The sequence below is a fragment of the Eubalaena glacialis genome, chromosome 6 (assembly GCF_028564815.1).
Source record: "Eubalaena glacialis isolate mEubGla1 chromosome 6, mEubGla1.1.hap2.+ XY, whole genome shotgun sequence".
Taxonomy (NCBI): domain Eukaryota; kingdom Metazoa; phylum Chordata; class Mammalia; order Artiodactyla; family Balaenidae; genus Eubalaena; species Eubalaena glacialis.
In genome coordinates this window covers 61395433-61410960 of record NC_083721.1, presented here as the reverse complement: position 1 = coordinate 61410960, position 15528 = coordinate 61395433, and the positions used below count along the sequence as shown (strand labels likewise).

The 15528-nt window shown below is 35.8% G+C and overlaps 1 protein-coding gene across 3 annotated transcripts in view; it reads right to left on the bottom strand.

The window, feature by feature from the left end:
* The window catches only part of GRAMD1C (GRAM domain containing 1C), a 92838-nt gene that overhangs the window by 40586 nt on the left and 36724 nt on the right, over positions 1 to 15528 (bottom strand). For all 3 annotated transcript variants that reach the window (XM_061193092.1, XM_061193090.1, XM_061193091.1), the window contains one exon: positions 10413 to 10493. In XM_061193092.1, coding sequence (XP_061049075.1) covers positions 10413 to 10493 — 81 coding nt within the window. The remainder of the gene's footprint in view (positions 1 to 10412; positions 10494 to 15528) is intronic.

Below are 15528 nucleotides of genomic sequence, written 5' to 3'. Positions count from 1 at the left end.
TATGTTTCTCTAACAGCTAATGACACTAAGCATCTCTGTATGCACTTGGTCATTTGTATATGTTCTTTGGAGAAATTACAATTCAAATCCTTTGCCCACTTTTTAATTGGCTATTTGTCTTTTTCTTGTTGAGTTGTAAGAATTCTTTATATACTCTTAATTTGCACATATTTCCTCTCCAGATATATAACTCTGGATGCAAATACCTTATCAGATATATAACTTGCAGATATCTTCTCCATGAGTTAGTTGCCTTTTCCCTCTCTTGATGGACTCCTTCAAGCACAAAGTTTTTAATTTTGATGAAATCCAATTTAACTATTTTTTTTCCTTTGTCACTTGAGCTTTTGATGTCATATCTAAGAAACCATTGTCTAATCCAAAGGTCATGAGTATTTACGCCTACAGTTTCTTCTGAGAGTTTTATACTTTTAGACCTTGCATTTAGGTCTATGATCCATTCTGAGTTAATTTTTGTATATGGTATGAAGTAGGTGTTAAAATTCATTCTTTTGCATGTTGATATCTAGTTATTCCAGCACCATTTGGTGAAAAGACTATTTATTCCCCACTGAATTATTTTGGTAACCTTGTCAAAAATCAATTTATGATTGATAATTAATTTTAAGATTTTATTTCTAGATTCTCAATTCTATGCCATTAATCTATGTCTAGACTTTTGCCAGGTATACTGCCTTGATTACTGCAGATGTGTAGTACACACTGAAATCAAGAAGTGTAAGTCCTCCAATGTTATGAACCAAACACAGGGTATACTGCCTTGATTACTGCAGGTTTGTAGTAAACATTGAAATCAAGAAGTGTTAAGTCCTCCAATGTTATGAACCAAATTGTATTCCCCCAAATTCACATGCTGAAGCTCCAACCCCTGATATGACTATACTTGGAGACAGAGATTTTAAGGAGGAAATTAAGATTAAATGAAGTTGCTATGGTCTGAATTGTGTCCCCCCAAAATCCATATGTTGAAACCCCAACTCCCAATGTATTTGGAGATGGGGCCTTTGGGTTCCAGAACTCTAAGAAAATAAATTTCTGTTGTTTAAGCCATTAGGTCTATGGCATTTTTTTATGGCAGACCTAACAGACTAATTCATCCAACTTTGTTCTTCTTTTTCAAGATTGTTTTTGCTATTCTGGGTACCTTGCATTTCCATATGAGTTTTAGAATCCACTTGTCAATTTCTACAAAAATGCCAGTTGGTATTCTGATACGGATTGCACTGAACCTGCAGATCAATTTGGGGAGTATTGCCATCTTAACAATATTAAGTCTTCTAATCCATGAGCATGAGATTCTTTTCATTTACTTAAGTCTCCTTTAATTTCTTTCAACTATGTCTAGTAGCTTTCAGTGTACATGTCTTATACTTCTGTTAAATTTATTCCCAAGTATTTTATTCTTTTTTGATGCTATTGTAAATGAATTTTTTTTAATTTTTATTTTCAGATTGTTTATTGTGAATGTATAGAAATATAAGTAATCTTTGTATTTTGATCATGAATTCTGCAACATTACTGAACTTATTTATTGGTTCTCACACATTTTTATTGGTTTTCTTAGGATTTTATATACACAAAAACATGTCATCTGTCAATGGAGATAGTTTTATTTCTTCATTTTTTTTTTTTGAAATGACAGATCTTTCTTAGAGCTTTTATTCAATTCATGTTGTGTATATCTCTACAGTATATAAACTAGATACATGTGTTGAAATATAAACTTACCAAAGAGAACTTATCTCCAGGCAGTTTTTCTGTTTGAAGAACTAAAATAAATAGTTCCTAAAATTATTATTTTTTTAATTTTTTAATTTAATTTTATTTATTTTTTTATATAGCAGGTTCTTATTAGTCATCAATTTTATATACAACAGTGTATACATGTCAATGCCAATCGCCCAATTCATCACACAACCACCCCCACCCCCCCGGGGCTTTCCCCCTTGGTGTCCATACATTTGTTCTCTACATCTGTGTCTAACTTCTGCCCTGCAAACTGGTTCATCTGTACCATTTTTCTAGGTTCCACATACATGCATTAATACGATAATGCGATATTTGTTTTTCTCTTTCTGACTTACTTCACTCTGTATGACAGTCTCTAGATCCATCCATGTCTCAACAAATGACTCAATTTCATTCCTTTTTATGGCTGAGCAATATTCCATTGTATATGTGTACCACAACTTCTTTATCCATTCGTCTGTCGATGGGCACTTAGGTTGCTTCCATGACCTGGCTATTGTAAATAGTGCTGCAATGAACACTGGGGTGCATGTCTTTTTGAATTACGGTTTTCTCTGGGTATATGCCCAGTAGTGGGATTGCTGGGTCATATAGTAATTCTATTTTTAGTTTTTTAAGGAACCTCCATACTGTTCTCCATAGTGGCTGTATCAATTCACATTCCCACCAACAGTGCAAGAGGGTTCCCTTTTCTCCACACCCTCTCCAGCATTTGTTGCTTGTAGATTTTCTGATGATGCCCATTCTAACTGGTGTGAGGTGATACCTCATTGAAGTTTTGATGTGCATTTCTCTAATAATTACTGATGTTGAGCAGCTTTTCATGTGCTTCTTGGCCATCTGTATGTCTTCTTTGGAGAAATGTCTATTTAGGTCTTCTGCCCATTTTTGGATTGGGTTGTTTCTTTAATATTGAGCTGCATGAGCTGTTTACATATTTTGGAGATTAATCCTTTGTCCATTGATACGTTTGCAAATATTTTCTCCCATTCTGAGGGTTGTCCTTTCGTCTTGTTTATGGTTTCCTTTGCTGTGCAAAAGCTTTTAAGTTTCATTAGGTCCCATTTGTTTATTTTTGGTTTTATTTCCATTACTCTAGGAGGTGGATCAAAAAAGATCTTGCTGTGATTTATGTCAAAGAGTGTTCTTCCTATGTTTTCCTCTAAGAGTTTTATAGTGTCCGGTCTTACATTTAGGTCTCGAATCAGTTTTGAGTTTATTTTTGTGTATGGTGTTAGGGAGTGTTCTAATTTCATTCTTTTACATGTAGCTGTCCAGTTTTCCCAGCACCACTTACTGAAGAGACTATTTTTTCTCCATTGTATACCCTTGCCTCCTTTGTCATAGATTAGTTGACCATAGGTGCATGGGTTTATCTCTGGGCTTTCTATCTTGTTCCATTGATCTATGTCTCTGTTTTTGTGCCAGTACCATATTGTCTTGATTACTGTAGCTCTGTAGAACAGTCTGAAGTCAGGGAGTCTGTTCCTCCAGCTCCGTTTTTTTCCCTAAAGCCTGCTTTGGCTATTTGGGGTCCTTTGTGTCTCCATACAAATTTTAAGATTTTTTGATCTAGTTCCATAAAAAATGCCATTGGTAAATTGACAGGGATCGCATTGAATCTGTAGATTGCTTTGGGTAGTATACACATTTTCACAATATTGATTCTTCCAATCCAAGAACATGGTATATCTCTCCATCTGTTGGTATCACCTTTAATTTCTTTCATCAGTGTCTTATAGTTTTCTGCATACAGGTCTTTTGTCTCCCTAGGTAGGTTTATTCCTAGGTATTTTATTCTTTTTGTTGCAATGGTAAGTGGGAGTGTTTCCTTAATTTCTCTTTCAGATTTTTCATCATTAGTGTATAGGAATGCAAGAGATTTCTGTGCATTAATTTTGCATCCTGCAACTTTACCAAATTCATTGATTAGCTCTAGTAGTTTTCTGGTGGCATTTTGAGGATTCTCTATGTATAGTATCATGTCATCTGCAAACAGTGACAGTTTTACTTCTTCTTTTCCAATTTGGATTCCTTTTATTTCTTTTTCTTCTCTGATTGCCATGGTTAGGACTTCCAAAACTATGTTGAATAAGAGTGGTGAGAGCGGACATCCTTGTCCTGTTCCTGATCTTAGAGGAAATGCTTTCAGTTTTTCACCATTGAGAATGATGTTTGCTGTGGGTTTGTCTTATATGGCCTTTTTTATGTTGAGGTAGGTTCCCTCTATGCCCACTTTCTGGAGAGTTTTTATCATAAATGGGTGTTGAATTTTGTCAGAAGCTTTTTCTGCATCTATTGAGATGATCATATGGTTTTTATGCTTCAATTTGTTAATATGGTGTATCACATTGATTGATTTGTGTATATTGAAGAATCCTTGCATCCCTGGGATAAATCCCACTTGATCATGGTGTATGATCTTTTTAATGTGTTGTTGGATTCTGTTTGCTAGTACTTTGTTGAGGATTTTTGCATCTATATTCATCAGTGATATTGGTCTGTAATTTGCTTTTTTTGTAGTATCTTTGCCTGGTTTTGGTATCAGGGTGATGGTGGCCTCATAGAATGAGTTTGGGAGTGTTCCTTCCTCTGCAATTTTTTGGAAGAGTATGAGAAGGATGGGTGTTAGCTCTTCTCTAAATGTGTGATAGAATTCACCTGTGAAGCCATCTGGTCCTGGACTTTTGTTTGTTGGAAGATTTTTAATCACAGTTTCAATTTCATTACTTGTGATTGGTCTGTTCATATTTTCTATTTCTTCCTGGTTCAGTCTTGGAAGGTTATACCTTTCTAAGAATTTGTCCATTTCTTCCAGGTTGTCCATTTTATTGGCATAGAGTTGCTTGTAGTAGTCTCTTAGGATGCTTTGTATTTCTGCGGTGTCTGTTGTAACTTCTCCTTTTTCATTCTAATTTTATTGATTTGATTCCTCTCCCTCTTTTTCTTGATGAGTCTGGCTAATGGTTTCTCAATTTTGTTTATCTTCTCAAAGAAGCAGCTTTTAGTTTTACTGATCTTTGCTATTGTTTCTTTGTTTCTATTTCATTTATTTCTGCTCTGATCTTTATGATTTCTTTCCTTCTGCTAACTTTCGGTTTTGTTTGTTCTTCTTTCTCTAGTTCCTTTAGGTGTAACGTTAGATTGTTTACTTGAGATTTTTCTTGTTTCTCGAGGTAGGCTTGTATAGCTATAAACTTCCCTCTTAGAACTGCTTTTGCTGCATCCCATAGGTTTTGGATCGTCGTGTTTTCATTGTCATTTGTCTCTAGGCATTTTTTGATTTCCTCTTTGATTTCTTCAGTGATCTCTTGGTTATTTAGTAACGTATTGTTTAGCCTCCATGTGTTTGTGTTTTTTACTTTTTTTTCCCTGTAATTGATTTCTAATCTCAGAGCATTATGGTCAGAAAAGATGCTTGATATGATTTCAATTTTCTTAAATTTACTGAGGCTTGATTTGTGACCCAAGATGTGACCTGTGCTGGAGAATGTTCCGTGCGCACTTGAGAAGAAAGCATAATCTGCTGTTTTTGGATGGAATGTCCTATAAATATCAATTAAATCTATCTGGTTGGGGTTTCCCTGGTGGCGCAGTGGTTGAGAATCTGCCTGCTAATGCAGGGGACACGGGTTCGAGCCCTGGTCTGGGAAGATCCCACATGCCGCAGAGCAACTAGGCCCGTGAGCCACAACTACTGAGCCTGCGCGTCTGGAGCCTGTGCTCCGCAACAAGAGAGGCCGCGATAGTGAGAGGCCCACGCACTGCGGTGAAGAGTGGCCCCCGCTTGCCACAACTAGAGAAAGCCCTCGCACAGAAATGAAGACCCAACACAGCCAAAAATAAATAAATAAATTAATTAAAATAATAATAATAATAAATTTTTTAAAAAATCTATCTGGTCTATTGTGTCATTTAAAGCTTCTGTTTCCTTATTAATTTTCTGTTTGGATGATCTGTCCATTGGTGTATGTGAGGTGTTAACGTCCCCCACTATTATTGTGTTACTGTCAATTTCCTCTTTTACAGCTGTTAGTAGTTGCCTTATGTATTGAGGTGCTCCTATGTTGGGTGCATATATATTTATAATTGTTATATCTTCCTCTTGGATTGATCCCTTGATCATTATATAGTGTCCTTCCTTGTCTCTTGTAACATTCTTTATTTTAAAGTCTATTTTATCTGATATGAGTATTGCTACTCCAGCTTTCTTTTGACTTCCATTTGCATGGAATATCTTTTTCCATCCCCTCACTTTCAGTCTGTATGTGTCCCTAGGTCTGAAGTGGGTCTCTTGTAGACAGCATATAGATGGGTCTTGTTTTTGTATCCATTCAGCAAGCCTGTGTCTTTTGGTTGGAGCATTTAATCCATTCACGTTTAAGGTAATTATCATATGTATGTTCCTATGGCCATTTTCTTAATTGTTTTGGGTTTGTTTTTGTAGGTCCTTTTCTTCTCTTGTGTTTCCCACTTAGAGAAATTCCTTTAGCATTTATTGTAGAGCTGGTTTGGTGGTGCTGAATTCTCTTAGCTTTTGCTTGTCTGTAAAGCTTTTGATTTCTCCATCAAATCTAAATGAGATCTTTGCCGGGTAGAGTAATCTTGGTTGTAGGTTCTTCCCTTTCATCACTTTAAGTATATCATGCCACTCCCTTCTGGCCTGTAGAGTTTCTGCTGAGAAATCAGCTGTTAACCTTATGGGAGTTCCCTTGTATGTTATTTGTCGTTTTTCCCTTGCTGCTTTCAATAATTTTTCTTTGTCTTTGATTTTTTCCAATTTGATTACTATGTGTCTTGGCGTGTTTCTCCTTTGGTTTATCCTGTATGGGACTCTCTGCGCTTCCTGGACTTGGGTGGCTATTTCCTTTCCCATGTTAGGGAAGTTTTCGACTATAATCTCTTCAAATATTTCCTCTGGTCCTTTCTCTCTCTCTTCTCCTTCTGGGACCCCTATAATGTGAATGTTATTGCATTTAATGTTGTCCCAGAGGTCTCTTAGGCTGTCTTCATTTCTTTTCATTCTTTTTTCTTTAGTCTGTTCCACAGCAGTGAATTCCACCATTCTGTCTTCCAGGTCACTTATCCGTTCTTCTGCCTCAGTTATTCTGCTATTGATTCCTTCTAGTGTAGTTTTCATTTCAATTATTGTATTGTTCATCTCTGTTTGTTTGTTCTTTAATTCTTCTAGGTCTTTGTTAAACATTTCTTGCATCTTCTCGATCTTTGCCTCCATTCTTTTTCCGAGGTCCTGGATCATCTTCACTATCATTATTCTGAATTCTTTTTCTGGAAGGTTGCCTATCTCCACTTCATTTAGTTGTTTTTCTGGGGTTTTATCTTGTTCCTTCATCTGGTACATAGCCCTCTGCCTTTTCATCGTGTCTATATTTCTGTGAATGTGGTTTTTGTTCCACAGGCTGCAGGATTGTAGTTCTTCTTGCTTCTGCTGTCTCTATTTCTTCATTTTTAATGTGGATGTCTTTTACTTCATTTTCTTGCCTAATTTCCCTGGCTAGAACCTTCAATACAATGTTGAACAGAAGTGGCAAGAAAGGACATCCTTGCCTTGTTCCTGACCTTAAGGCGGAAGCATTAGTCTCCCACCATTAAATATGTAGGTGTGAATTTTATCAGGCTGATGAAATTTCCTGCTAGCCCTAGCCTGTTTTATTTTTTATCATGAAAGGATGTTGGATTCTGTCAAATATTTTTCCTGTATTGATTGAGATGATCATGTTTTTTGTCCTCTATTCTAATATACTGTATTGCATTGATCAATTTTCATATGTTGAACAACCTTGTATAAATCATGGCATATAATCTTTTTATATGTTGCTGACTTTGGTTTGCTAATATTTTCTTGAGGATTTTTGTGTCTACATTCATAGACACAGTGAACATAAATATTGGTCTGTAGTTTTCTTGTGATGTTCTTTGTCTGTTTTTGGTATCAGGGTAATACAGGCTTCATAGACTGAGTTGGGAAGTGTTCCCTCCTATTTAATTTTTTGGAATACTTTGTGAAAGACTGAAAGATTGGTATTAATTCTACTGTAACATTTGGCAGGATTCACCAATGAAGCCATCTGGGCCTGAGCTTTTCTCTGTAGATAGATTTTTGATTACTAATTCAATCTCTTTCCTTGTTATAGGTCTATTCAGATTTTCTATTTCTGATTGAGTCAGTTTTAATAGTTGGTGACATTCTAGGTATTTGTCCATTTCATTCATGTTAACTAATTTGTTGGCACACAATTGTTCATAGTATAAACCCTTTATTTTTGTAAGGTCGGTAGTAATGTTACCACTTTCACTTCTGAATGTAATAATTTTAATTTTTTCTTGTTAACCCTAGCTAAAGGTTTGTCAATTTTGTTGATCTTTTCAAATAAAGAACTTTTGGCTCTGTTGATTAACACTATTTTTCTATTCTTTTTTTCATACATTTCTCTGTTTTTAATAAATTTATTTATTTATTATTTTTGGCTGCATTGCGTCTTTGTTGCTGCATGCAGGCTTTCTCTAGTTGCAGTAAGCGGGGGCCACTCTTTTTTGTGGTGTGCGGGCTTCTCTTGTTGCAGAGCACGGGCTCTAGGCATGCAGGCTTCAGTTGTTGTGGCACACAGGCTCAGTAGTTGTGGTTTGCGGGCTCTAGAGCACAGGCTCAGTAGTTGTGGGACACAGGCTTAGTTGCTCTGTGGCATGTGGGATCTTCCCAAACCAGGGATCGAACCCGTGTCCCCTGCATTGGCAGGCAGATTCTTAACCACTGCACCACCAGGGAAGTCCCATAGACTTCTCTTCTAATCTTTATTATTTCCTTGCTTCTCTTTGCTTTCAGTTTAGTTTCCTCTTTTTTTTCTAATTTCTTAAGGTAGAAAGTTAGTTTATTGATTTGAGATCACTCTTCTTTTTAAATATAGGTGTTTATAGTTATAAATTCCCCTCTTAAGCCCTGCTTTAGCTGTATCTCATAAGCCTTGGTATGTTGTGTTTTTGTTTTCATTTAACTCAAAGTATTTTCTAATTTCCCTTGTGATTTCTTCTTTCACCTTTGGCTTTCTAGGCGTGTTATGCTTAATACCCACATTTTTGTGAATTTCCCAAATTTTCTCCTGTTACTGAATTCTAATTTCATTCCATTGTGATCAGAGAACACATTTTGTATTATTTCAGTCCTTTTGAATTTATTAAGGCTTGTTTTATGACCTAGTGTATGGTCTATTCTGAGAATGTTCCATGTACACTTGAGAAGGATGTGTATTCTGTTTTGAGTGGAATGTTCCACAGATGTCTTTTAGTTCTAGTTATATAGTTTTCTTCATCTTCTATTTCCTTGTTGATATTCTGTCTAGTTATTCTATACATCATTTAAAGTGGGGTACTGAAATCTCCAAACTATTATTGTTAAATTGCCTATTTTTCTCTTCAGTTCTGCCAGTTTTTGTTCCATGTATTTTACTTATTTATTTATGTTTATGTGGTGATTTATTTCTGTTCCATATATTTTAGAGTTCTCTTATTAGATGCATATAAGTCTATAATTATTATGAATTCCAGATGGATTGACCCTTTTATTATTATAAAATATTCTTCCTTGTCTCTTCTAATTTTTGTCTTTAAGCTTATTTTGTCTGATATTACTATAGTCACTTCAGCTCTCTTTTGGATATTGTTTGCATAGTATATCTTTTTCTATCCTTTTACTTTCCATCTGTTTCTATCTTTAAATCTAATGTGTCTATATATGGAATCTAAAAAAAAAAAAAAAGAAAATGGTTCTGAAGAACCTAGGGGCAGGACGGGAATAAAGACACAGACGTAGAGAATAGACTTGAGGACACGGGGAGGGGGAAGGGTAAGCTGGGATGAAGTGAGAGAGTGGCATGGACATATATACACTACCAAATGTAAAACAGATAGCTAGTGGGAAGCAGCCACAAGCACAGGGAGATCAGCTCGGTGCTTTGTGACCACTTAGAGGGGTGGGACGGGGAGGGTGGGAGGGAGACGCAAGAGGGAGGAGATATGGGGATATATGTGTATGTATAGCTGATTCACTTTGTTATAAAGCAGAAACTAACAAACCATTGTAAAGCAATTATACTCCAATAAAGATGTTAAAAAAATAAAAAATTAAAAAATCTAATGTGTTTCTTATAGATAGCATATAGTTGGATCATGTTTATCTCTGCCTTCTGCTTGAGGAGTTTAATCCACTTATGTTTAACGATTTAATGTAATGTCTGCTATCTTGCTATTTGTTTTCTTGCTAATGTAATGTCTGCTATCTTATTAGGTCTTTTTTGTCCCTCTATTCCTCCATTACTGCCTTCTTATGTGTTAAATAGATATTTCTAGTGTGCCATTTTCATTCCCTTTATGTTTCTTTTACCATATTTTGGATGGTAAGTTATTATTAAGTTATTTTCTTGGTGGTTACTCTGGGGATTACAATTAACATCTTAACTTGTAACTATGGATTTTGTTTTGCTTCAAGTTTCTTCTTGGATTTGAATAGTCTAGTCAAAATTAACCACAGAAAAATAAAAAGGAGCTTTCAACTCACAAACACTGTTTAGGTACACACTGGGAGGTTGCTATTATAACAAGCACCAGTCTCTGGTATGAACACTTACCTTGTCTAACAGTACGTTCTGCCACAACCTAAAGATACTGAGGTAACTTCTATCCCTGGCAGCAAAAGATGTGAAGAAAAACTGCAAAGACAAATAATAGGACAATTTTAATATCATGGAAAAAAAAGGGAAAGTATCTGTCATGACAGTCTGCTGTGACTTGATATGGTCAAAACAAACTAGTAGGTCACCATTGCCTACTTTATATACTAATTTTTGTTAAACTTTTCATTATAATAGGAAAAAACCACGTAACTGGTGCATGAACAAGGTGTCTTTTAAAATTGTACCTTACAGCAAAATAATTTTATCAATATTTACTAGGGAAAGGAGCTTGAACTGGGTAGCTATTTACATTCATTGTAGTTTAATTATTAAAATCAATCTAAATAAACTTATGAAAAAAATTAAAATTTTATTTATTCTGAACTTTGCAGAGAGATATGATTTGGTGGCCGTTTGAGCCAAATATACATAAAGTATAAGAGAAAAATGCAAGTGGACTTCAGAGATAGATTTATTTTAAGGATCCTAATTTAAAATTATATCATCTTTCATAGTCTTCTAAAAAATCCAGAAATACCTAATCTCAATTAATTATAGATATAAAACACCCATGTTAACACTAAACTTTGCTTTCAATGTTGTATAAGAAAAATAGCATACTTCAATCTATAATTCCATGTTTGCTTTTAGCCCCATCTCTTCCTCTGCATGTAAATGATTTTTGCAAAGTCGTATCTTATAATAGGCTTTTATGAGAAAATATGACAAGTGGCAGCACTAAATACAGTCTCTCAGTGTATCATCTCTTCTGATCCCCTAGTTAGTGACTTTGCATGATTGACTGGCTATTTTTAGGAATGAGAAAGCTCAGTTCCATTTTTGATTTATTAAATAAAATGCCAAACAAAATAGTATTTAAGGTGTTCATATTTTTCATAGAAAGATTTTAAAGTAGTATTTTTCCAGGTAATAAACTGAAACCTAGTTTATATAATATTCTTCAAAAAGCAAAACTTTTTATAATGGGGATATATCTAAGAGCTCTTCCAAACACAATTACACATATAATATTGTGACCTAATGATCACTATTTACTACCCTTTATCTCCTTTTCTTAGACCAAATTTTAATAATCTTACAACCTTGTATGTAGATATATAGATAAGAAAAATCTCCTAGTCCATCTCTTTTTCACCATGGTGTTATGCTTACTATTCCCACTTTTTAAACTAAATACTTTGTTATCAACTTTATCCACTCTTATATACCAAAACCACATTCTCAACTCCTTAACACTCCCATCTTTCTGGGCAATCTATGTAAATTACCATTTTATTTTATTCCTTGTTAGATATCCAACTTCAAAAATTTACTAACATATCTTGCTTCGATAATAATCTTAGAGAGTTCCCTGGTGGCCTAGTGGTTAGGATTCCAGCTTTCACTGCCGTGGCCTGGGTTCAGTCCCTGGTTGGGGAACTGAGATCCCGTAAGTTGTGCAGTGCGGCCAAATAATAAATAATAATTATTATAACAATAACTTTAATTTGTGAGGAGTTCTGGATAATGATATCTCTAAGCTGCTGGGGCATAGAACGTATGCTAGAAACGAAAACAACTAAAAGAAACATGATTAACCTTCCCTTAACCATATAGTACATGAAGGGATAAATACTTAGTAGTGTAGATTTTTTTTCTCCATGACGATGGTGAAAGATCACTGAATCAATACAGTGAGGTAGTTAGGACCAGTGTCTCTGCAATTAAACTACCTGGGTTCATATTCTGGCTCTACTACTCAGTTCTATGACTTTGAGTCACTTTTATTTTCTTTAATTTCCTCATCTACAAAATGAGAATAATTTCAGTAGCAAATTTTTGTGAGAACTAAATGAGAAAATACATGTAAAAAAAACTTAGCACAATATTTAGAACAAGTATGTTCGGCAAATGCTAGCTGTGGTTATCATTATTAAAATTTAAATGCTTGACTCTGAAATTCCATTACCTATGTGAGAAAGCCACACATGAGCTTAAGAAAGCATGGTCAGACTGTTCACCACAGCTCTGTTTGTAATAAAACAACGGAAGTGAACGATTAAGGAAACCATGGTAAATCCATTCTATGAAATATTATACAGCACTTTAATAAGCAGAGATAGGCCAATCTATATGTGCTAACCTGTGACTCCAAGAAATAATGTTAAGTTCTTTTTTAAGAAAGGAGAACTGACGAACAACACATATAAGATAGCATTTACTTTAAAAACAAAGCAAAACTATATGTTTATATGTATGCGTATATACATGTAAATACAAAGGAAGAAGGTCTGAAAGGTCTGAAAAGATATATACAAAACTGGTAACAGTGTTTGCCTCTAAAAAAGCAATGGGATTGGGTATTACAGGCATGGAAGGAAGATGTTAGTTTTAGAACTGTTTGATGATTTTCTTAAACAATGCAGTGTGTGTGTGTATATATATATCGACAAAAATTCAATAACAATCAAGCTAAGAAAAAAAAGAGAGAATTTTATTCAAGCCAAACTGAGGATTATAACCCAGGCGACAGTCTTTCAGATATCTCTGAGGACTGTCCCACTAGTCAGGAGTTAGAGATGCAGTTAGACAAAGAATTATGTATCATATTAACAGGTTAACATTATACATAAAGTTCATCAGAGATGTTTGGTCAGGTGTGCACATACAGAGCAAGCCTTTAGGTTCATTGCAACCCCCTGTATGGGACAGAAAAAGAAATATTAATCTTAAAATTACAATGCTGGCATCTGAAAAATGGGACCGTACTCCTGCTCTGAGGAGGTCTGGTTAACGTGTAATGTAGATGAACATTGCACACTGGGAAAGACTCGTCCCAAACGGGGGCATGTTGGGGTGCGTTATGTGTGTTTCAATTCTGACTTAGTTTGATTGTCCTGCCATAGAGAAATTTATGATTTTTTTCCTCATCACATACATTTATTGTAAAATTAAGAATAAGCTTATTTTAGGTCTTGTTCCCTTCCTGAACAGTTTGGCCCTAAAGCTGTTTAGCGGAACAGAGGAAAGCAAGGCATCCACACTAGAGGTAAAGGTAGGGGCAGAGGAGCTGCAATAGCCCAAAGCAGGGTGTCAGCACCAGAAAAGAATGAGGAGGTTGTCCACGTAGAAGGGCTGCCCTGTGTGGAGTACCAGAGCCCAAGCAGGGTGAGGAGAGCTTTTTCAGGATGAGAGCCCTAGTGTGGTGGTGGGATGGGCAGCAACCTGACTCTATGTGTCAGAAACCAAGTGTAGGGGAGGGGCAGCAGAGGAGATGAAGATACATTACATACAGGTCCACTGATCAAAGTAAATATATTAAGGATAATGGGAGCCTGGTTTCTCTCAGTCAGGGAAGGGAGTTACAAATACAAAAGGGAAGGGATTTCCTTGGCGGTCCAGTGGTTGAGACTCTGCACTCCCAATGCAGGGGGCATGGGTTCCATCCCGGTCAGGGAACTAAGATCCCACATGCCACATGGTGCAGCCAAAAAAAATGAAGGGGAAAAGTAAAAATAACTCTGTGTTGTTGGACTGGAAGTAGAGGTATTCATGTGAATTGGTGGTTTGTCATTCATAGATAGATAGATAGATAAACGTAGATGTATAAGTGGGAATATATGTGTGTGTATTATGTATACAGGTGTGTAATTTATATATATATTGTATATCCCCTTGTTCTGCCCAATTAGAGGGCTCAAACAGTGATACCTTATAGCAGTGAACAAACTGGCTTCTAAATATCAGTCTCCCCTAAAAGAAAACAGGACTCCTTGGAGAAATGGCTGATTCCAGGACTGAGGCAGAGAAAACCTGTAACATCTTGTGCTAAAAAGCAAGAAAGTGGGCTTCCCTGGTGGCACAGTGGTTGAGAATCTGCCTGCCAATGCAGGGGACATGAGTTCGAGCCCTGGTCTGGGAAGATCCCACATGCCGCGGAGCAACTGGGCCCGTGAACCACAACTACTGAGCCTGCGCGTCTGGAGTCTGTGCTCCGCAACAAGAGAGGCCGTGATAGTGAGAGGCCCGCACACCGCGATGAAGAGTGGCCCCTGCTTGCCGCAACTAGAGAAAGCCCTCGCACAGAAACGAAGACCCAACACAGCCAAAAAAATAAATTAATTAATTAATTAATTTTAAAAAAAAAAGCAATAAAGTGCTCAAATAATGCTGAGAATAGTCAAAAGGACACCGGAGCCAGCTTGAGGGGGCTCCCACTGGCCAAATTTGGGACAATTTGAGCATCAAAATAAATAATGATAGCTATGGATTATAATTCATTGAATAAAATAAGAAGCTATGAGGTCATATTGATATAAGTAAATAAATGAATAAATTTTATGAGGCATAGTATATTTACATAGTTTCAAAGTAGTTGACCACAAAACATTATTACGAAGGAAAATAGACTAACTTTACAGTAAAGTCTGGCAGACACCACCTTATTCAAGTGATCAAAGTGAATATCACCAGTAATCGTAGAAATTAAATCATGTACCACTTGATAGGACACAATGGAAAGAAGAGAGCATCACTTCTGTGTTATTTCTGTCAAAATTGTATAACTTAAACTTGATCATAAGAAAATATCAGACAAACACAATTGAGGGATATCCTACAAAACAACTGACCTATAATCTTTAGAAGCATCAAGGGCATAAAAGTCAAGGCAAGACTAAGGAACTAGTCCAGAATAAGGAAATTAAAGAGCATGACAGCTAAATGTAATAGGTATTTCTGAACTGGGCCTATTTGTTATAAAGGATTTTATTGGGATAATTGAGGAAACCAAAGCGGGTTTGAGAATTGAACAGTGATAATGATCAATGTTAATTTCTTGAATTTGATGGTCATGTTGTGGTTATGTAGGAGAATGTCTTTGTTAGAAATACATGTTATATTTTCTTTAAACACATATTAGGTTCATTTCCATCTGCCATCTTTTTGGGGGATGAAAAACTCCCTAGCTGAAATACGTTTGCTAATAAATGTAACTTGAGATTTTTCTTTGAAATTAAACTGTAAAAATGTTAAACAAAAAAAAAAAAAAAAAGAAATACATGATAAACTA